Source organism: Dendrobates tinctorius, unplaced genomic scaffold (assembly GCF_039654945.1).
Source record: "Dendrobates tinctorius isolate UK_male_01 unplaced genomic scaffold, ASM3965494v1 ptg000155l, whole genome shotgun sequence".
In the NCBI taxonomy this organism is placed as follows: domain Eukaryota; kingdom Metazoa; phylum Chordata; class Amphibia; order Anura; family Dendrobatidae; genus Dendrobates; species Dendrobates tinctorius.
The window spans coordinates 6159364-6182094 of record NW_027361822.1 but is presented as its reverse complement, the minus strand read 5'-3'; the positions used below and the strand labels follow the sequence as shown (position 1 = coordinate 6182094).

General features: G+C 44.7%; 1 protein-coding gene across 1 annotated transcript; it reads left to right on the top strand.

Annotated features, from left to right (window-relative positions):
* Positions 1-14499: 14499 nt before the first annotated feature.
* LOC141050969 (uncharacterized) lies at positions 14500-22217 on the top strand. The gene is made up of 7 exons (XM_073547732.1): positions 14500-14585; positions 15164-15307; positions 15437-15616; positions 15699-15822; positions 15906-16003; positions 17723-17813; positions 20315-22217. The coding sequence occupies exons 1-7, from the start codon at positions 14559-14561 to the stop codon at positions 21625-21627; spliced, it is 1977 nt and encodes a 658-aa protein (XP_073403833.1). The 5' UTR covers positions 14500-14558; the 3' UTR covers positions 21628-22217.
* Positions 22218-22731: the final 514 nt, after the last annotated feature.

The window sequence follows — 22731 nt, the reverse complement described above, 5'->3', positions numbered from 1 at the left end:
GTGGGTTTGGCTGCTGCTGCCACCTCTGGTCCAGTCATGGCAACGCAGCCTGGCCAGCAGCAAATGACTCCAGAGTCTAAGTCCTTCCTTCGGTCCAATGGGCATGCTCATGAGACGATCTCCCATTGGGGATCGGGAATCACATGCTCAGGTCCTTCTCCAGTTCTGATTGGTCCACCAGGAGGATCAGGAGGGGCACGGCTATAAAAGGTTCGCATGGCCGTCCCGCCATGCGCTATGATAGACTCTGAGGCTATAGTTCTAAGTGTATGTGTGATGATGGATGAATGAGCCTGGTGACTGATGCATTATAATTCCCCCCTCCTTGGATATTACGCATGTGTTAGGGATAGGAATTGGATTCAGCACAGCAGCTCTGACACTACATAGTGCCGCAGTGTTCCTCATCGTTTCCCTCTTACGCCTTGGGCGTCGGCCAGTATAGGCCTCTTGGACCACTGCTACTGCAGCTTCCACCCAAGTAACGCCGTGCGCTTTAGGAACGCTTTCCAGCTCAGTTGTTAGGCTGGTTAGTGGCATCCGTCAGGGCGGACAGCGCACCCATACTAAGCAGTGGCTCATACTACCGTGACCTGTGACGTTAACAGGTTGCGGTTGTTCGCCGGCTGGAACGTCCCTCGTGAAGTAACGAGGTTCGTGCCTGCTAGCACCGGCCCAGTGGTTACCCACTGGTGTCCGGCTTCCTTCCTACACGCCTTCCCTCATTGTTCAGCAGCAGTTGGTCACCTCTGCACGGTGGGCCCGGGTTGTGAGCGCACCTCTTATATTATTTTATCTCTATTTATTGGGTGCATTCCACCATCCCGTAACATTATCATAGCGCCAGGGCCTGGCTAACAATGACGGACGAGCAGTGCCTGCAGCGATATGTTCAGCAGCTGGAGGGCAGGTTGTTTGCTCTCGAGCGCTCAGCCTCAGCTGCGGATGTCACTGCAGTCGCCGTCAAGGTGGCAGCAGAGGCCATCTCCCGCGCCTCTACATCCATTCCTGCCCTGACATTATCCCGTCTCCCATTGCCCGACAGGTTCTCAGGCGACAGCGCCACCTGTAGGGGTTTCGTGAGCCAGTGCTCTATCCAGCTTGAGTTACTGGCCACGCGATTCCCTTCTGAGCGGGCTAAGGTGGGGTTTATCTTCTCCCTCCTGTCGGGCAGGGCTTTGGAATGGGCCACTGTTATGAATGGGTAACCGAGGAGGAAAAAAAGACAACAAGCTAAGTCTCAGAAAACCAGAGAAGTTGGTAACTATGCAGATTGCAGATCCCTGATCTTAACCGCACAGCTAGCAGCAGTCGTGGAGCGTTCCTACGTTGGTCCTAGACGCCTCATCACAACAGGAGAACTACATAAGCCTAAAGCAGGAAAAGAGGAAAACTAACTGCCCCAGAGCAGACCCCAAAGGAAAGACAGTCCCCCACATGTATTGACGGTGAAACAAGATGAAAGTACAAACAAAGGCAGGAAAATAGGCTGAGCAAACGGTGGGGCCCGGCTAACTAAAAAGGACAGAAAAGGAAAGACAGTCTGCAATCTGCCAAAAAAAAACCTACAAAAATATTGTCCAACACTTCTGATAGCAAAATTAACCCTGAAGTCACTAGACTTCAAAACCTATATCAGCACTCTGAAATATTCTGAGACAGAGGCCAAAAAAAAAAGAGGCCAATCTAATAAGGGACAAAAAGCAGATTGGCAAATACTGATTAATAGGAGTGGAATTTCAGCATAGCCCCAGCAGGGGCAGGCTGATTACACAAAAAACTGAATTGACCAACAAGTGCAAGTGTGAACATTAGCAAAAAACAAACTTAACTTGAGAAGACTGGAAGAGAGCTGAAGTCCAGGACCTGAGAAGCAGACTGAATCACAAGCACCCGGATAGGGCGTCGGCTGTCTTATATCCAGTCTGATACTCCAGAGATCCAATCGTTATCTTCCTCATCAGGTGGCAGATTACTACCACTTAAACCAACCGCACTACCTCCTGTCACCACCAGAGGGAGAACGGAAGGGGAACTCTCAACTGGTGGAGCAGAAAATGAGTTCATGACAGGCCACTCCTCTGGGAGCGTGGTGACCCTGTGGTTCTGAGTGCTGCTCAGTTCCTGATGTCTCTAAAGCAGGTCTTTTTGGGGCCACGGGTCATACACGACACCTCTCTCCAATTGTTACCATTAACACAGGGACCCCTCTCGGTCAGCCATTATGCCGTCCGCTTTCGGACCCTGGCTTCCGAGCTGGAATGGCCTGATAAGGCACTCGTCCCTGTGTTCTCGAGAGGTTTGGTGGAGCATGTCAAACATGCTCTAGCTACCAGGGAGGTTCCCGTTAGTCTAGAAGAGCTGATTACCATTTCCACCCGCATAGATCTTCGTTTTACGGAGCGCGGGTTGGAGCGTTCTCAGTCTAGACCGAGGGTTAGGTTGGCTCCCGCCTTCTCTAAACCTCTTGAACCCCCCGCTCTTGGAAACGCCGGTTTCCAAGGTAAACAGCGGGTATCCAAGAGCTGTGGCTCCTGGATACCCAATGTTTACATTAGAAACCAGCGTCCAGCATCGCTGATCGCTGGTCTCTCGCTGCCACACGCGATGCGTGCTGGCCAGTGGGAGACCAGCGATCGAAAAATGGCCCAGGCCGATCGAGGACGATCAGCGATAACTGGCAGGGGGGCCGGTCGCTGATCCCCTTTACACACAGCGATCTTGCTGGCGAGATCACTGTGGCGTCACAAAATCAGCGATCTCGCTAGCAAGATCGCTGTGTGTGACGGGGCCTTAAGCCAAGAGCAAAAGTATAGCTGACAGAGAATCCTTGTAAAGAATGAGTATAAATACCCCTCCCAGATCCAGAAAGAGGCCACATACACTTAATCCTGCGAGTACAGGGCAAGAACCCTGTCCAAACCATGACAGGGAGAACATCAAATAAGGGTACAACACATCAAAACAAAGAACAAGCTGTCAGGCCAACAAGGTGGGTGCTACGTCCCCCAATGAGTGGCTCGGAGAAAAGGATTTTATGGTGAGTACACAAAAATCCCTATTTCTCCTTCACCTCATTGGGGGCACAGGACCATGGGACATCCTAAAGCAGTCCCTGGGTGGGGGACCGACATAACAGATCAAACCCCACACACCTACTGTCTAGAGATGCGCTATCACTGCCTGCAAGATCTGTCTGCCCATGGCTGCATCCGCAGTAGCCTGGGTGTGAATATTGTAGTGTTTTGATAATGTATGCAGACTGGACCAAGTCGCAGGCTTGCAAACCTGTTCTGGCCGACGCCTGGTGCCGAACAACTCAAGAAGCGAAAGGAATGTGCCTTAATCCCCGCTGGGATAGGCTTGCCTCTGACACGGTAGGACTACTGAATCGCTGAGCATATCCACCTGGCTATTGTGGACTTTGAAGTGGCGAGTCCCTTCCTGTGACCCTCAGGAAGAATGAACAAAGCGTCCGACGTACAGAAGGACGCCGTCCGCGAGATGTACCTTCTGAGACCTCTCACTAGATCCAGAGTGTGAAGAGCCCTCTCAACATGGTGTACTGGTGCCGGGCAAAATGAGGGCAGGACAATGTCCTCGCTAAGGTGGAAGGAAGAGACCACCTTGGGCAAGAAGGACGGAGACTGCGTTTGTATGCGCATGCGTTTTTTGTAGTGTGCGCCCAGGCGCACAAAATGCAACCTGTTGTATTTTTGGTGCGTCCGACCTGTCTCAAAAAAACGCATGCACACGCAATGCGCACGGAATTCACCCAAAAACACATTAAAGTCTATGGGAACGCTGACATGTGCATGGTTATGCGCAAGTCAGCGTTTAAAAACGCATGCTTTTTTTAAAAAAAGCCATGCACAAAAAACAAAAAACCGCATGATGCGTTTTTTATGCGCGTTTGCGCTGTGCACGCAGCGCAAAAAGACGCAAGTGTGAAAGTAGCCTGAGCTCGACAGGACAGGGCGGCTAGCTCCGATACCTGCCTGATTGACGTCTCGGCAACAAGAAAGGCAACCTTCCAAGAAAGGTAGATCAGAGAGACATCCTGCAGTGGTTTGAAAGGTGTCTCCTGTAGAGCACCCAGGACCAAGTTAACATCCCAGGCATCCAATGGCATTCTATAGGGGGGTATCATAAGGGAGACCCCCTGGATGAAAGTCCTCATTTGCAGTTTGGAAGCAATCCTGTACTGGAACAAAAAGATAAAGCAGAAGTCTGGCCCTTGATGGAGCTAAGCGCCAGGCTTGACTCCATGCCGGTCTGGAGGAATTCAAGATTGGTTGGGATGGAGAAGAGGAGAGGAGAACACCCGCGATCTCTGCAGCATGAGAAAAAGGCCTTACAGGTGCAGTGACAGATGCGTACCGATGAGGCCTTCGGGCGCTAATCATGGTAGAAATCACCTGTTGGGAGAACCCAGCTTGGGTTAGGACTCAGGATTCAAAGGCCAAGCTGATAAACACAGGGCCCCTGAGTTCTGGTGGCAAATCGGACCCTGGGAGAGCAGATCTGGTCTATTCGGTAGTCGCCAGGGACGCATACCACACCCTGCGTGGCCAGTCCGGAGCGATTAGGATCACTGGAACCCCCTCCACCTTGATCTTCCTGATGACCCTCAGGAGCAACAGAAGCGGGGGAAACATGTATGAAAGACGAAACTGACACAATGGAAGGACCAGTGCATCCACCCCAATGGCTTCTGGATCCCGAGACTGAGCTATAAACTCTGACACCTTGGCATTTAATCTTAAAGCAATCAGATCCGCGTCCAGAGTCCCCCAGCGATGACAGATGACAGACCTGTTGGAAGACCTCCGGATGAAGCGCCTAATCTCCTGAGGCGAGACCCTGATGGCTGAGGAAGTCTGCCGCCCAGTTTTCCACGCCCGAGATGTGAACTGCTGAAATGACCGAATAGTTCCTCTTGGCCCTGTGAAGGATGTGAACCACCTCACGCATTGCTGCCCTGCTTGGGGTTCCCCCTTGATGGTTGATATATGCTACAGCTGTGGCATTATCCAATTGAATTTGGATGGGACGACCTACCAGAAGAAGGAAACACCGCAGGTTTAACCAGATCGCCCGAATCTCCAGAACGTTGATCGGAAGTCGTGCCTCCCGAGGTGACCAGTGCCCCACGGCAGAGTGGTGACGGAAGCCCCCCAGCCGAAAAGATCTGCATCGGTAGTGACCATCAGCCATTGAACTGGAAGAAAGGATTTCCCCTGGTTGAGGGAAGGTCGCAACAACGTCCACCACCTGAGCGCCTCCTTGACCTGCGGGGACAAGCGGTACAGCCGGTTGAGGGAAAATGGGTTTCTGTCTCAGGTCGCCAGAAGCACATGATGCAGAAGACGGAGGTGTAGCTGGGCGAAGGGAATAGCTTACATTGCTGCCACCATTTTGCCCAGGACCCTTGTTGAAGGGCTAAGATCTTGTCTCAAGGGAGAATCACCAGGATCATCCTTAGAGAGGATATCTGCTGAGCTGAAACGAGGGAAGACTTGGCTAAATTTATGAGCCATCCCAGGCGACAAAGTGTATCCAGAGTGATATGCGTGCACTCCCGCTCAGCCTTGGAAGGCTGGTCCCTTGATTAGAAGCTCATCTAAGTATGGCAAAACGACCATGCCCCGAGAGTGCAGAATGGACATGACGGCCGCCATGACCTTCATGAACATACATAAAGATGAAAAAGATATGGCTGCTCTGACTGTGAATGAGGGAACGAAAATAATCCACAGGTCGCAACTAGAGATGAGCGAGATGCTCAGATGGCGTTGCTCCGGCCCTGGGTAATTAAAAGCCGCACCAGGGACCCCGGAAGGTTAAAGATTCACAGACTCCCGCCCAGCTGCCAGGTAGCACTGACTTGGATGCTGGACCGGAGACTAGAGATGAGCGAATTTGTTCTTTTTTTTATTCCCAAACCTGATTTTGACATATTCGAGCCATATTGTCTTATGATCGGTTCCGAATATATACAGAAATTTCTACTCCCATTGACTCTAATGACGTTCAAAACACAGAAAAACAAAACACAAAATATGTAGTAGTCTCAGCCTACCCATGCCCTCCATCCCATAAGGGATGGGGGCATTGCCCTAGAATCACTGCGTTGAGAAACATGTGATGGTGTCTCCGCAGTGTTGGATGTTGATCTCCATGAGTTTATTCATCCTCATTTTTCACAGTCTTTTACTAGGTATTGCTCCTACTAGCCAGTTTCCTACTCTACACTGATGAGGTGCGGAGTTTCCTGAATACCTTGAGTGCTGTCTCTTGGCCTTCCGGCATCGCCACTTCGGTGGCTTAAGCCGGTCGTTGCTTTTGGGAGATAGCCAGGAGGTTTCGGGGAGGAAATCCTTGGAGTTGTGGATGATGGGAGTCCGACTTCAATTCTCTGGGACCGGTGATAGCCGGGTCAAAAATGGATTCAGGATTGACATCGCTGAAGATAAGAAGTTGCATTTTTCCCTGGGATATTTGGTCAACATGGTGTTCTATGACATCCTGAAGATTCGGAAGTCCGATATAATATGCCTGCAGGAGTTTAGGCAGGTATGTACTGGTGCTATCTTCTATGGCGGCTTGCCAGAATTTGTTTACTGCCCTGAAAAATGGAGTGGCAAAACCTTTGCTGGAAGGTCTTACCTTTACTGTGCTGTACTCTAAGGGAGATATCCCACTTGCAGTTTTCATTCACAACCCTTTTGTTTCCCTGGAGGACATTGCTTTATTTTTGAAAAGACATTGCATTTATGTTCAGTACTCCCACAGGGTCCTGAATGGAGAAGGGCTCTGGACCGGGAAGTACAAATTTTTTGTGAGATTTGGGATGGATCCCCAAGGCCCGGGAGGCATCCATTACCCCCCTCTTTATTTTTCAATTGGGAAAAATACTGTTTTTTTGTTCTTTCCAGATGCCCCGATGTATTGCAGGAGGTGTAAAAATTTCGGGCATACCCAGAATAGTTGCAAGGAGATGCCAACTTGCAGGAATCATAGAATCATAGAATCGTAGAGTTGGAAGGGACCTCCTGGGCCATCTGGTCCAACCCCCTGCTCAAAGCAGGATTCGCTAAATCATCCCAGTCAGGAATTGCAATGCTTCTGGCCATATGGCAAAAGACTGCACAAATCCAGTTATGTGTAATGCTTGTGGTGAGGAGGGCCATAAGTATGGGGACTGTAAGGCCAGGATCAGTCCTAGGTCTTACGCTGAGGTCTCAGGTGGGGCGGCTGCACCCCCTGCTGCTGTTGTTGACATTCCACAGGTTTCAGACCCGGAACTTATTGAGGAACCTGAAATCATGGATCCACATGAGGAGGCCCTGCCCCAAACGGAGTCTCCCAGCCCAGAGGTGGCAGTTTTGGAAGCTACTGATGTTGAATGTGAGCTCCCTCATCAGTCTGATGTCTGTGGGGAGGGGGAGTTGGAAGGTACTCTTGGCAATACCCCCAGTGTATCTTGGTTTGCTACTGAGGAGGAGTTGGCCAGTTGTCGAGATCAAGGTGACTTCACTCTTGCGAGGTCCTCTGAGGACGAGGAGTCTGGAACTTCCTGTAAGAAGCCCAGAACGGATTGGGCAGACCCCGGTGAAGTTGATTTAAGTCCGGTAAGTGAACGTAGTTACCCTCAGAATGTCTTCTCTCCTGACACCAATACTTTTTTAGGCATTCCCGCAGACGTAAACATATTCGGGGAGTTGCAGTTCCAAATGGAAGACGAAAACGGCTGAAGAGGAAGTGGCGTGTTTGTCATTATGTAAATAACACAGTCATGTTATGGCTCCCCAAGCTGGTTGGGGCATTGCGTCCCTGAATGTCAGGCAAATTAGATCCAAATTCAGGAGGGCAATCGGTCTAGATTATATTAAACAGATGAATGCTCACATCTTTTGTCTTCAGGATTGTGGGATTGTGGACGCGCCAAGCGATAAGGACTGGCCTTACGGACAGCATGTATGGTCTGGCTCATGTGTTAATAGGAATGATGGTGTAGGGATATTAATGAGTTACAGGGAGATTAGTTTAGATAGCTACACGGTGGTAGAGGTGGGTAGATGTATAATTGCACATGTTAGTTATAGGGGGTGGCGGTCTAGAATTATTAATGTGTACTGTCCATCAGGACACGACAGGAAAAAGGAGCGTCTGGCTCTTTTAGAAAAATTAAGTTTGTTTCTTCCGGGCAAAATGCCTACAGTTTTAGTTGGAGACTTTAATTGCACCACAGAAGGGAATTGTGACATAACTGGTAAAAAGTTATCCAATCTTATTTCTGATTTTTCCCTTCTAGATGCTGCTGCTCTGAAATTTGGCATCCCACCACCACCAATGTACCATGCTGATAGGGGTGGTTTGCATCCAGGATAGATAAAATGTTGTTTTCCAAAAATATGTTGTGTATGAATTTTGAACAAAATGCTGTACCTTTTTCTGATCATGAGTGTTTGAGAGGTGTGTTTAGTGCGATTGATGACCGTGTGTATGGGGGTGGGGTTTGGAAGCTGAATGTAAGATTGTTAGAAGATGAGGATGTGATGAATGAATTAAAAATAAAGTATAAAGAGTGGAGAGTATGTAAGAGGGATTTTGCGTGTGTACTGGAGTGGTGGGATTGGGTTAAGGTGTGTTGCAAAAAATTCTTCAAAAAGTGGGGCTATAAAAAAGCTGCTATTTATCGGAGTAGATTTAATGATTTAAACAAGCGCTTAGACTGGTTAAGGAAGTGTGGAGAAAGATGAAAAGTGCACGCGGTTCTTTTTTAAGAGAATGAATGGGAGAAAGGTTGATATGGATAAAATCCTGGATAGGAATGGTTTGTGTGTGTCAGGTGAGAATGTGATAAAAGAGGTGAATAGGTTCTATAGCAAGTTATATGATACAAAATGGATTGATTCTGGTCTTGTTTCAGAAGTGCTGAAAGGGTTAGAGAACAAGTTGGATAGTGGAGAATGTGATATATTGAAGGAGGACGTAATTATGGAAGAACTAGAAAATGTGATGAAAAGTGCTAAAAAGACTAAGACTCCAAGTAAAGACGGATTGCCTGTAGAATTCTATGTGAAGGCGTGGGATTTTCTGGGTGCTGATTTGACTGAGATATGTAAGTATATGTGGGAGAGTGGTAAGTTGTGTGAATCAATGAAAGAGGGGGTGGTTGTGCTTGTGCAGAAGAAAGGTGAGAGCAAGTGTTTAGAGAATTGGAGACCTATAACATTGCTGAACGCAGATTACAAAATCTATAGCAAATTGTTGGCGAATCGTATGCGTGAGGTGATTGGTAGTGTTGTGGATGAGGATCAAGTGTGTGCTGTGCCTGGAAGAAGTATGAGTGATAACTTATTGTTATTAAGGGATTTGATTGGAGACTGCATGGGAAGGAAACGGAAGTGTATGGTTCTGTCAATTGATTTTGAGAAAGCGTTTGATAGGGTCTCGCATGTGTCTTTATTTAAAGTTCTGGAGAGAATGGGTTTTCCTCAAAAATTTGTGAATGGGATAATGTCTTTGTATGATTGTGTGTCAAGTGAGTTTCTTGTTAATGGGTGGTTGAGTGAGAAAGTGAATATTAAGTCTGGTGTAAGGCAGGGGTGTCCCATGTCCCCTGTCTTGTTTGTATGTGTGATTGAACCTCTGTTGTGCTTGGTGAGACGTGATAAAATGATGCGAGGTTTGTTGGTACCTGGGAGTGGTGGGAAGCATGTGAAAGTTCTTGGATATATGATGTTGTGGCTGTGAGTGAAAGTGTTGCGTCTATGAGTAGGGTTAAGTTGCTCCTGGAGTTTTTCTGTGGTGCATCTGACTTTAGAGTGAATTGGAATAAATGCAGTTTTAAATGTTTTGGGGATGACAGTGTTAAAATGGAGGGGGTAAAGTGTGAGGAGGGTGCTATCAAAGTGCTGGGAGTATTATTTAATAAGGACTTGGAAGGTAAGGAGAGCTGGGAGGAGTGTGGATTGCGCATAGAGAGGAAGTTAAATTTTTGGCGACTGAGAGACTTGACCTTGAGTGGTAAGATTTTGGTCATAAAGGTGGTGATTCTTCCGATTTTGCTTTTTATTGCAACAGTTTTTCCACCATCATGTAGGAAAATAAAAAGAGTGGAAAAGTTAGTTTTTACTTTTTTCTGGAGCAGTAAAATAGAGAAACTTAAGAGAGAGAGTCTTTTCAAGGCGTGTCACCATGGTGGCATGGCCTTTCCAAACATTGAGATTTTTCTGGGGCTTCAGTATATCAAAACTGTTGTTATTTTGCTGAATAAAGGAAATAAGGGAGCGTACATGGCAAGTTATTCAGCTGGTTGGATGTTATATGGCTTATGTTGGAGAAAGAGGGATGCTAGAGTGCCTGTTGCTTTCCAGTGTCCGGTCGTGGTATGAGGTGATTGAGAAGTTTGTGAGGAAGCATGATTTACTGAGTGTGCCGATGAATGATTTTAGAATGGCTAAGAATGTGATGAAAATAATATGTAAGAATGATGTGGAATGTAATATTGTGGGTTGAGAGGGAATGAATTTTCGGTTGCATGGAAGAGTTTGGGAATGCATGGGATGTCTAATAGACAAAAGGATATTGTATGGATGTCCTTGCACAATATTTTGCCTGTGCGACAGGTTCAGAAGAGACGAGGTCTGACCAGAACGGATGTGTGCCCGAGGGAAGGATGTGGTGGATGTGAGACTGTGTGGCATACTATGTGGGACTGTGATTACGCGTGCAGTGTGTGGAAGTGTGTAGGTGGGTTGTGTAAGGAGTTAGCGGGTGTGAGTTTTATTGACTGGCGTGTTGCAATGTTTGGAATTGGTGCATATGTCGTGTGAAAAATAGAATCCTATGGTTAATTATGACTTCTGTGATGCAGAGTTTGTGGGATGTGATGAATTTAGGAATTTTTAAAGAGAAGCATGTATCTGTGAATAAGTGTGTCAGGCTGATCCTGTCTAGATTATACTTGATTTATAAATTAGACAGCGAAGGCGGTGGTGGTTCTGATGCAGAGGGTGTCTGGAAATTTAAAAAATGGCAGCACCTGATCAAATATCAGTGAATTTTAGTGATGTTTATTGATGTTTAGGATGTCTTTGTGTATACCCTTGGTTTGTTATACTAAAATAAATATGAACCATGATGCTGAGAGTTGAAACTACGACGTTTAAGTTGATGAGCTTATATTGAGTTGTTTATAACTAACCTAAATGGTTTAAAAAAAAAAAAAAAAGGAACAGCTGTCTGTGGATGGATACCATGTTTTGGCATAGGTGGTTTCCTTCATTGGAGACTGCCCTTCCTGTGGTTGATCCTTCCCGGGGAAAAACCTGACTAGTCATTGCTTGCGTTGAGAAACATGTGATGGTGTCTCCGCGGCTTGTGTTTTGCATGCTTTTGCATATTTCCCATAAGGGTGGGGGCATTGCTCTAGAATCACTGCGTTGAGAAACGTGATGGTGTCTCCGCAGTGTTGGATGTTGATCTCCATGAGTTCATTCATCCTCATTTTTCACAGTCTTTTACTAGGTATTGCTCCTACTAGCCATTTTCCTACTCCACACTGATGAGGGGCAATACCCCGAAACAGCTGTCTGTGGATGGATACCATGTTTTGGCATAGGTGGTTTCCTTCATGGGAGACTGCCCTTCCCGTGGTAAGACCTGGCTAGTCATTGCTGGCGTTGAGAAACATGTGATGGTGTCTCCGCGGCTTGTGTTTTGCATGTTTTTGCATATTTCCCATAAGGGATGGGGGCATTGCTCTAGAATCACTGCGTTGAGAAACATGTGATGGTGTCTCCGCAGTGTTGGATGCTGATCTCCATGAGATACAGGAAAGATGTATATCTTTGTACCGTGTTAGCCAGTAGATAGAAAAATATTCAGGATTGAGAGTCCTCAGTAGTTGATACCTTTTAATGGCTAACTGAAAAGATGGTAATACATTGCAAGCTTTCGAGACTACTCAGGTCTCTTCATCAGGCTAGACTAATACAAAATCTGAAGTCACATATTTATCCACAATACAGCCTAGAAAAAATGCAATAGATAAGACAAGTGACGTGAAGCAGAACCATCAATATGGGAGAGGGAGAAACATAAATATAAACATTGGACCAGACAGGGCAAAAGCTTAGAACAAGGATGAATGCTCATCGTCACACAATAAGAGAAAAAAGAATGGATCTACCTGTGGCAAAACATTTCTGTATCCCTGATCACAGCAACGTGGATATGAAATTACTGGTATTGAAAGGTAACTTCAATTCTCAGAGAGAGAGACGAGTTTGGGAGTACAAATTTATGACGACCTTTGACACTCTCAGTGCTGGAATGAATGTGTCGCATGGATTTATGTCTTTTTACATCAATTAAGGAATTTCCTTTTAAAACCTTGTGGGGGCATCACAACACAGAACTAGACCCCAATCAGAGGACCATAAAACATCCGGACTCCTTATCTATGAACTGGTCCAATGTTTATATTTATGTTTCTCCCTCTCCCATATTGATAGTTCTGCTTCACGTCACTTGTCTTATCTATTGCATTTTTTCTAGGCTGTATTGTGCATAAATATGTGACTTCAGATTTTGTATTAGACTAGCCTGATGAAGAGACCTGAGTAGTCTTGAAAGCTTGCTATGTGTTACCATCTTTTCAGTTAGCCATTAAAAGGTATCAACTACTGAGGACTCTCAATCCTGAATATTTTTCGATCTCCATTCTGCTAATGACCTGAGGTTAACATCCTCATTAATCAGAACCTCCCACTCCCGTCTCCAAGACTTTTCACGTGCCGCGCCGATTCTTTGGAATGCACTACCCAGGCTAATACGATTAATCCCCAATCCCCACAGTTTTAACCGTGCCTTAAAAACGCAATTGTTCAGACTGGCCTATCGACTCAACGCACTAACCTAAATATTCCTGTGTGGCTTATTTCAAAATTTGTACCATATCCAGGTTCCTCGCATCATGTTCTCACATGCTTTTTGCATTTAATAGCCCTCTGTGTCTGTACTGTTACATATTTAGACTGTTAACTGGTTCATGCAGCAACAGGACCCCCGATTCTTACACTAAAGATGGTCCAAACAGTAAAAACAATTGTTACCATCCATCTTTCGTGTCTCCCCTTTTCTCTTATAGATTGTAAGCTGGCGAGCAGGGCCCTCATTCCTATTGGCATCTGTTTTGATCTAGGTGTTTATTGCTATGCTGTAATGTCTATTGTCTGTAGAAGTCCCCTCTATAATGTAAAGTGCTGCGGAATATGTTGGCGCTATAGAAAAAAAATTATTATTATTAGTAAAACAAACATATAAAATACTCTGTTGTAAAAAAGTTACAGTAAACAGCAAGTGCTAGTAAAAAGATGATAAAAAGCAGGGTATTTGGTACGTTTTTTGCAAAAAAATGTATACTAAGCCACTCTACCAAACGTCAAGGTAACCCACATCAGAGCAGTCCCTAACTGATGTATTTAAAAACCTGATCATGTGTATAGTATCTATATGAGCAGGATTCATACAGGTAATGTCTGATGTGGACACGCTGCAGAGGACGGCTTGTATGTGCATGGCCCACAAGGGAGGGGTGGAAACCAACCTAATATTGCAAAAACAAGAAACCAATTAAATACAAACTGTGTTTCAGTCTTTTGGTGGGGTGAACACTGTCCCACAGACTTGTTCACTGTGTGCACGGCCCATGTGTTTGTATCTAATGACGTTCAGCTGTGTTTGACAATGCATAAACAATATTCAATGCCGATCGTATTTGGAACCGAATCCGAACAAATTTGCTCATCTCTACCGTAGACCCATGAACTGATCAGCTCATCTCTTGTCCCACTTGTCCCGGATATAGCGGACAGACCCAGATTTGTGTTTACGGCTTGCGGTCTTGGGCGTCTGCTGAATTTCCCTCACTACCACCACCCCTCTGACATCTCTGACTGGTGGGGGAGAATGAAATGGTAAATGTGCGAGGATTGGCATGTGGCCAAAATTTGCTGTAGTGCGGTGTTCTTCAAAAGTTGGGAGGTATTATGACCTGGACAGTCCAATTGCCACCCAGGCATCCCCTCAGCATCGTACACCCCCCCAAAATCTCACAGATGAACTCCACCAGCATCATACACCCTCAAAATACAAAATAGGCATTCCCTCCAGAGCATTGCATGCCCCCCAAATCCCTCCAGCATCATACACCCTCAAAATGCCACACAGGCAATCCTATAACTTCAAACGCCCCCATCTCTACCAAAATTTTGCACACTCTGAGGACCTCACACTTTGGTCCTTTACACCTGCAACTTCTCACTGATGGAGCCCGCGCGTCACAGCCTTCTACTATGATTAATTGGGCTCTGAGGAAACCGAAGCACGTGACAGAACTGACTTCAAACCGGGAAGGAGCCTATACACTCTAGCATCCATTCTAGTCTACCTCTTCCATACACTGAGGCCCCTGATCATGTGACCGCTGACTCCTCCCCTCCTGTGACCTCATCCCAGGTCCTGTGCGCACAGAGCAGCCATATATGTGGTGTGCGGCTCTGCAGGTGGAGGTAGGTGCTGGAGATTCCCCATTACTGGGCTGCACAGGGGGCAGTAACCCCTCCATTCCCGGAGATAGCGCCCCCTGCAGGTGGAGGTAGGTGCTGGAGATTCCCCATTACTGGGCTGCACAGGGGGCAGTAACCCCTCCATTCCCGGAGATAGCGCCCTCTGCAGGTGGAGGTAGGGGCTGGAGATTCCCCATTACTGGGCTGCACAGGGGGCAGTAACCCCTCCATTCCCGGAGATAGCGCCCCCTGCAGGTGGAGGTAGGTGCTGGAGATTCCCCATTACTGGGCTGCACAGGGGGCAGTAACCCCTCCATTCCCGGAGATAGCGCCCTCTGCAGGTGGAGGTAGGGGCTGGAGATTCCCCATTACTGGGCTGCACAGGGGGCAGCGGACATTAACCCCCTCAGTGCTGAGCCTGTGATAAATCTCTGTATGTGACTATAATGGGACTGTGTGTTATACCGGGGGCAGGACGGGGCCATGACTGGATGTAGTGATCATGTGAAGCCGGTAACAGCTCCAGAGATTTCTTACATGGGATCTTTATGATGTTACATCGTCATCTTCTCCCCATTCAGGTCCCTACAATATCGGATCCTCTCAGTGGAGATCTTCTATATAAGAGAATTCTCCTGAGTGACCCTACAAGGATGGATAGGGACAAGATGGCAGAGAGGATATTACACCTCACCCTAGAGATCCTCTTCCGGCTTACTGGAGAGGTGAGAGATTCTGATGACGTCACATTACATCATTCTTATCTATGGGAATAACAGATGGACAGAACTGGAGAGGTGAGGACTCTGGAAATGTCTGTAGTGAGGTTTATTAATGTGTCTCTCCATAACCAGGATTACACAGTAGTGAAGAAGACCTCTAGGGGGCGCTGTCAGGCCCCTGTGTCTGAGGGATGGGGAAGACCCCTGAGCCCAATCACGAGGCCTCCACCTCACCCCCTGATACATGAGGACATCAATGACCAGAAGATCCTAGAACTCACCTACAAGATGATTGAGCTGCTGACTGGAGAGGTGACACTGCTGGGAATGCTGGGACATTATACAGTAACGCTATGAAGGGATCGGGGGATGATGGGATCATTGTATGTGTCAGGTTCCTATAAGGTGTCAGGATGTCACCGTCTATTTCTCCATGGAGGAGTGGGAGTATTTAGAAGGACACAAAGATCTGTACAAGGACGTCATGATGGAGGTTCCCCAGCCGCTCACATCACCAGGTAATAGACAGGACTAAATACACACGGCCTATAATTATCTGTATGTAAAGAATGAATTCAGTCCCTGTATGTGTTTCCTCCAGTTCTATCCAGTGAGGGGACAACACCAGAGAGATGTCCCCGTCCTCTTCTTCCACAGGACTGTAACCAAAAAAATCCCAATGTTCCTCAGGATCATCAGGTAGATGGACAGGTGTCATGACATCTCCATTAAGATGTGTAGACGTCTATGAAGGTCTTGTGCTCAGTCTTGTTTTATACTTTTGTAATAAGAATGGTGGAGATGGCAGGATTAGAGCTGATCATATACAGGTGCTTCTCACAAAATTAGAATATCATCAAAAAGTTAATTTATTTCAGTTCTTCAATACAAAAAGTGAAACTCATATATTATATAGTCATTATAAACATAGTGATCTACAGTATTTGAAGTGTTTATTTCTGTTAATATTGATGATTATGGCTTACAGCCATTGAAAACTCAAAAGTCATTATCTCAGTAAATTAGAATAATTAACAAAAAAACACCTGCAAAGGCTTCCTAAGCTATTAAAAAGGGCCCTTAGTCTGCTTCAGTAGACTCCACAATCATGGGAAAGACTGCTGACTTGAGAGATGTCCAGAAGGCAGTCACTGACACCCTCCACAAGGAGGGTAAGCCACAAAAGGTCATTGCTAAAGAAGCTGGCTGTTCACAGAGTGCTGTATCCAAGCATATAAATGAAAAGTTGAGTGGAAGGAAAAAGTGTGGTAGAAAAAGGTGCACAAGCAACCGGGATAACCGCAGCCTTGAAAGGATTGTTAAGAAAAGGTTATTCAAAAATTTGGGGGAGATTCCAAGGAGTGGACTGCTGCTCGAGTCATTGCTTCAAGAGCCACCACACACAGACGTATCCAGGACATGACCTACAAGTGTCGCATTCCTTGCATCAAGCCACTCATGACCAATAGACAATGCCAGAAGCATCTTACCTGGGCCAAGGAGAAAAAGAACTGGACTGTTGCTCAGTGGTCCAAGGTGTTGTTTTCAGATGAAAGTAAACTTTGCATTTCATTTGGAAGTCAAGGTCCCAGAGTCTGGAGGAAGAGTGGAGAGGCACACAACCCAAGCTGCTTGAGGTCTAGTGTGAAGTTTCCACAATCACTGATGGTTTGGGGAGCCATGTCATGACCTGGTGTAGGTCCACTGTGTTTTATCAAGAACAAGGTCAGCGCAGCCGTCTACCAGGAAATTTTATGGCACTTTATACTCAAGATTTTGGAGATGGAAATTTCATTCTCCAGGAGGACTTGGCACCTGTCCACACTGCCAAAAGTACCAATATCTGGTTTAAAAACAACAGTATTACTGTTCTTGATTTGGTCAGCAAACTTGCCTGACCCTAACTTCATAGGGAATCTATGGGGTACTGTCAAGACGAAGATGAGAGACACCACACGCAACAATGCAGACGAGCTGAATGCTGGTATCAAAGCAACCTGGGCTTCCATAACACCTCAGCAGTGCCAGAGGCTGATCGCCTCCATGCCACCCCCCATTGATGCAGTAATTGATGTAAAAGGAGCCCCGACCAAGTGTTGAGTGCATTTACTGAACATACATTTCAATAGGCCAACAGTTCAGATTTTAAAATCATTTTTCAAGCTGGTGTTATAAAGTATTCTAATTTACTGAGATAATGATTTTTGGGTTTTCATTGGCTGTAAGCCATAATCATCAACATTAACAGAAATAAACACTTGAAATAGATCACTCTGTAATGACTGTATATAATATAGGAGATTCACTTTTTGTATTGAAGAACTGAAATAAATTAACTTTTTGATATACTAACTTTATGAGATGCACCTGTCTGTGACTTCTCCATCTGTCTGTGACTTTTTTCAATTTTTGTTTCAGGGTGAAGATCTGCCCCATATTAATAATACAGATACATATGTGAGGGGTGATGAGTGGTGTAAAGAGGGAATTCCTACAGCTAACAACACAGGTGAGTTGTGACAATTGAATTCTGCCTAATGGCTGGTGTATTTCTGCATTGTATTTTACAGTATAGATTTCTTTATATAGCTTTTCTTGGCAAAGTAAACTTATTGGTTGACCACATAAGAAAAACTTAAGCTTTTTCGACTTTATTTACTGACAAATTTGTAGCGACAAAATTTCAATTGACAAAACTGACATGATGACTCTTTTCCACGATTAAAAATATTCATTGATCCAATTTTCTTCAGACCAATGCGGATTGCTCTAAAGCATTCAAGCCGGCAAGCAATGTGCGCTCTTTTGAGACTACAGAGGTAGCTGGTAATCTAGTCAATGAGCTGTAAACTATAGAATTAAAAATCTCTCCATCAAGAGGACAGAGAGGATTTTTAACAAGAGGCAAATTGCAAAGTTGCTTGTCTTTACAAGCAATTCATAATTTTTTTCCTATTGATGAACTTGAGACAACCTTTTAAAACATGCCGGATTGTTTTGTAAAAAATAAAAATTAGGCGTAAACCCCCTTTAATGTCATTTTGTTTTCATTCCAAGACAAAATAGCTTTTCTCTGGGTCTAATAAAAATTCCTTTGCACCTGAATTTAGCGTCAAGCCCAAAAGAGGAACTTTTAGAAAAACAAAATGATTTAGAATCAGTGGCCTAAGAGGCACATATAAATCATTGGGGCACTGCTACAAACTCTTTTTAGATCGACACTGACTCCCACCCACACTCTACCATATTCATATATTTGTGATGGAAGACAATATTTCCTTTGCCCTCCATCCAAGCAGGGCTAGTTTTAGAGAAAGTGGGGCCCTGAGCAAAAGTTTAAAGTGGGGCTCCAAATGCTCACATATTGCACCATCACACAGAAACATTTGTGTTGTATTTACATGCGCGGAGTTCAGGCCGGTAAACAAGTGTGATCGACAATATTGAAGTCGTTCGACGCTTGTTTCCTGACCTGTTTAGGGTAGTTGCACACGTTCAGTAATTGGCAGCACTTTGGACGCAGCACATGTACGCTGCCGGCTATTGAACGCAGGTGAATCTGCATGTGTTCATTGAACCGTGCAGATTCACTGCATCCAATACATTATACTGATGAAATTTATCTTGCGGAGACAAAAGATAAATTGACATGCTGCGGTCTGGAGAGACGCACCGCATGTCCGTCTCCGCGGGTGAGCTGCGGGCGTCTGTGCACGCATAGTGGGCATGGAATTTCTTGAACTTCCATCCACTATGCTGTAACATCTGGACGCTGCACAAGTATGCAACGTCCAACCCGCATCATTTACTGACCGTGTGCACCTTCTTTTACTCCAGCTGAGGAAGTAATATATGCACAAACAAGAAGTATTCAGCTCACCCCTCTTCACTCCTGATCACACCTCCGACGCACGGAAACACCCTGACCCGGGTGTATGGTGCATGCACAAATAAAGAAGGATTTTTCCAGCGTCTCCAGGAGATAAAATAATGATTGCTTTATTGAGAATATAAAATCTTCATACCATCAGGTAAAAACGACATAAAGAGGCGTATGGAGGGGAGCAATTTCCTACGCATTTCACCCTAAGAGGGCTTAATCATTTGTGCAGGAAGTAATATATAGTACATATAATACATATAGTAAAATGCACTCCCCATGGTCCTTGATAGAGTATACTGCAGCCCCCTCAGAGTATAATGCAGCCCCCCACACAGTATAATGCAGCCCCCTCAGAGTATAATGCAGGCCCCCCACATACACACAGTATCATGCAGTCCCCCCACACACAGTATAGTGCAGCCCCCACACACAGTATAGTGCAGCAGACACACACACACACACAATACTTTCCTCTCCTCCTCGTTCCCCAGCTGCTGACTTCTGCGGAGCGTCTCAGCGTCTCAGCAGCTCCACTGCTGAAACACGCTGAGTCACATGCAGAGGGGGAGTGATGGGAGAGGGAATGTCACGTGACGCTGTCCTCCATCACTGCTTTCAACTGTATTGACATCTATGATGCCGATAAGCTGAATGCACGATGTGGGGAGGTGGCGGCGCCGGGCCCCTCTTACTCAGGGGCCCCATAGCGGCCACTGGATGAGCTGGGGCCCCTAAAGTCGGCCCAGCATCCATGGCTTATTTGTTCATAACCATTCTGATCCTCCCAAAACTTCTGTTTTGTATTACACTGCATAACACTTTCAGAGAGGGTACAGGATGGACGCCACCAAATGAAACTGACTTCCTTGTAACTTCCTTGTAACTGGAAATGTTTGTTGACACACACACAGTGAAACATGAAACTATGGAGATGACTGCTTCAACAGACTAGTGAAAAATTTAAATTTTGTGGCCTAACAATAATTTATTAGTCCCTACTTTGTGGTCTTCATTCAATAATTGAATTGTATTACAATTGGTATGGGAATGTTATAAAATATATAAATATTAATAGAATTTCAAGGCAGTGATAACGAAAAATAACTAGCTCAATTTTATTTTGGCAGGTAACTGTACCAGTAGCTTTGGAGGACATCCGATAGTTTCAGATTTTCCAGCAAAAGATCACGTTCTCACACGTGATACATATGAAAAACATGCAGTTAACCCAGATACAACTCAAGCCTTTCATAGCAAAAATCTATATCCTGCTTCATCAAAGACCAATATACTAATTGAAAGTCACAGAAGGACTGCTGAACATCAAATAGTTCACATAGATGGAAAGCCATTTTTGTGTTCAGAATGTGGAAAATGTTTTAGTCGAAAAACAAATCTTGTTACACATCAGAGAAGTCACACAGGGGAGAAGCCGTATTCATGTCTCAAATGTGGGAAATTTTTTACACAAAAATCAGTTTTAGTTGCACATCAGAAAACTCACACTGGAGAGAGGCCATATTCTTGTTCAGAATGTGGGAAATGTTTTACAGGGAAGCAAGTTCTTGCTACACATCAGAGAACTCACACAGGGGAAAAGCCATTTTCTTGTTCAGAATGTGGGAAATGTTTTATTCAGAAATCAATTCTTCTTAAACATCAGAGAACTCACACAGAGGAGAAACCATATTTATGTTCAGAATGTGGGAAATGTTTTAAAGAGAAATCATATCTTGTCAACCATCAGAGAAATCACACAGGAGAGAAGCCACATTCATGTTCAGAATGTGGGCAATGTTATGGCGATAAATCCAAACTTGTAAGGCATCAGAGAATTCACACACAGGAAAAGCCATTTTCATGTTCAGAATGTGGGAAATGTTTTAATGAAAAATCAACTCTTGTTACACATCAGAGAATTCACACAGGAGAGAAGCCATATTCATGCTCAGAATGTGGGGTATGTTTTAACCAGAAAACAAATCTTGTTACGCATCAGAGAAGTCATACAGTTGAGAAGCCATGTTCATGTTCTGAATGTGGGAAATATTTTAATGACGAATCAGATCTTGTTAGACATCAGAAGTCTCACACAGGGAAGAAGTTATTTTCATGTTCAGAATGTGGGAAATGCTTTAACCAGAAATCCTATCTTGTTATACATCAGAGAACTCACACAGGGGAAAAACCGTTTTCATGTCCAGAGTGTGGAAAACAGTTTATTGAGAAATCAAATCTAGTTAGACATCAGAGAAGCCACACAGGAGAGAAGCCAATTTTATGCTCAGAATGTGGGAAATGTTTTTACGACAGATCAGAGTTAGTTAGACATCAGAGAACTCACACTGGGGAGAAACCATTTTCATGTTCACTTTGTGGGAAATCTTTTGCAGTGAAATCAAACCTTGTTAGACATCAAAGAATGCACACAGAGAAGTAGAGCTTATTTTATTGATGTATACAAGGAAAAACAATTTATGGTTAAGTGAAGTCACACATCTTAAAGAAGAAAAGCAATTCATGGTACTAGGGCCCTGATTTGCCAAGCAGCTTACACCAAAATTCTAGTATAAAATTGCTGTAAATGTTGCACAATTTTTAATTGTGCAACACTTTTGTGACATTTGCCATTTTTACTTTATTCCCAGCTTAAACCAGTTTTTGCAAAGTGGGCAGTGTTCCAACAGTGTGTGGTCAAGCAAGCCCAATAATGACATAAATTACGCAAGAAATACAATTCAGTCACTGCTTAAAATAACATTTCTGGCTAAAACCACACAGTAGTTGTAAGATGCATTAAATGGATGAAGAGACTCATATCGCTCCAGCGCTTCCTTCATTAAGGCCAGAGAACAAAACGCCAGACTAATGAATTGGGGTCTAAATAATTAGAAAATGTGTGCTATTGTTATTGAAAAGAAATTAGAATCCATGTATATACAATATAACATATGTAAATTTAATGCGTAACTGCAGCATAAAATGGTGGTCCAGTGCCGGTATCTTACAGCTGCCATGCAGAGACACTGATATACATAATCAGGACAGTTGATGAGGCAATCATATAATGCTAAGCGTGTCTTACCTAATAGTGTGTTCTGGTATAGAATATTTACAATGCTATTCCTTAATTGTTAGCCTTCTTTTTCCTTCTTCTCATCCCTTCGATGAATTTTATGCTCCGTTATTCTAGAACTGCTCTGAAAATGAAAATGGAATGTTTGGGTTTAGGGTGAGTTAGGGAATTGAAGTTGTGATACTTTGCCTATGTTTTATACTATGTATAATTATCTAATGTTATTTGAAAGATGGAAAATCGCTATTTGGGGGTTTTTCAATAAAAAAAATATTTAAAAAATGGTGCGTTCTGGTAATTAGATGAGAACAGTTGATAATCAAATGGTTACTGATTTATTTATTTTTTTAACTTTTATTATCAGGTAAAGATTATTATAGGGAGGGAGCCGTCTGCTCCTGAGAATAAATGTACATAGAGTGGATAGGGAAAGTATTCAGACCCCTTTAAATTTTTCTCTCTTTGATT

Coding starts and splice junctions, on each gene's coding strand:
- LOC141050969 (XM_073547732.1), top strand. CDS start 14,559: ATGTGGTGTGCGGCTCTGCAGGTGGAG. Junction 14,586..15,163: donor GTGCGGCTCTGCAGGTGGAG/GTAGGTGCTGGA, acceptor CTCCCCATTCAG/GTCCCTACAATATCGGATCC. Junction 16,004..17,722: donor ATGTTCCTCAGGATCATCAG/GTAGATGGACAG, acceptor TTTTTGTTTCAG/GGTGAAGATCTGCCCCATAT.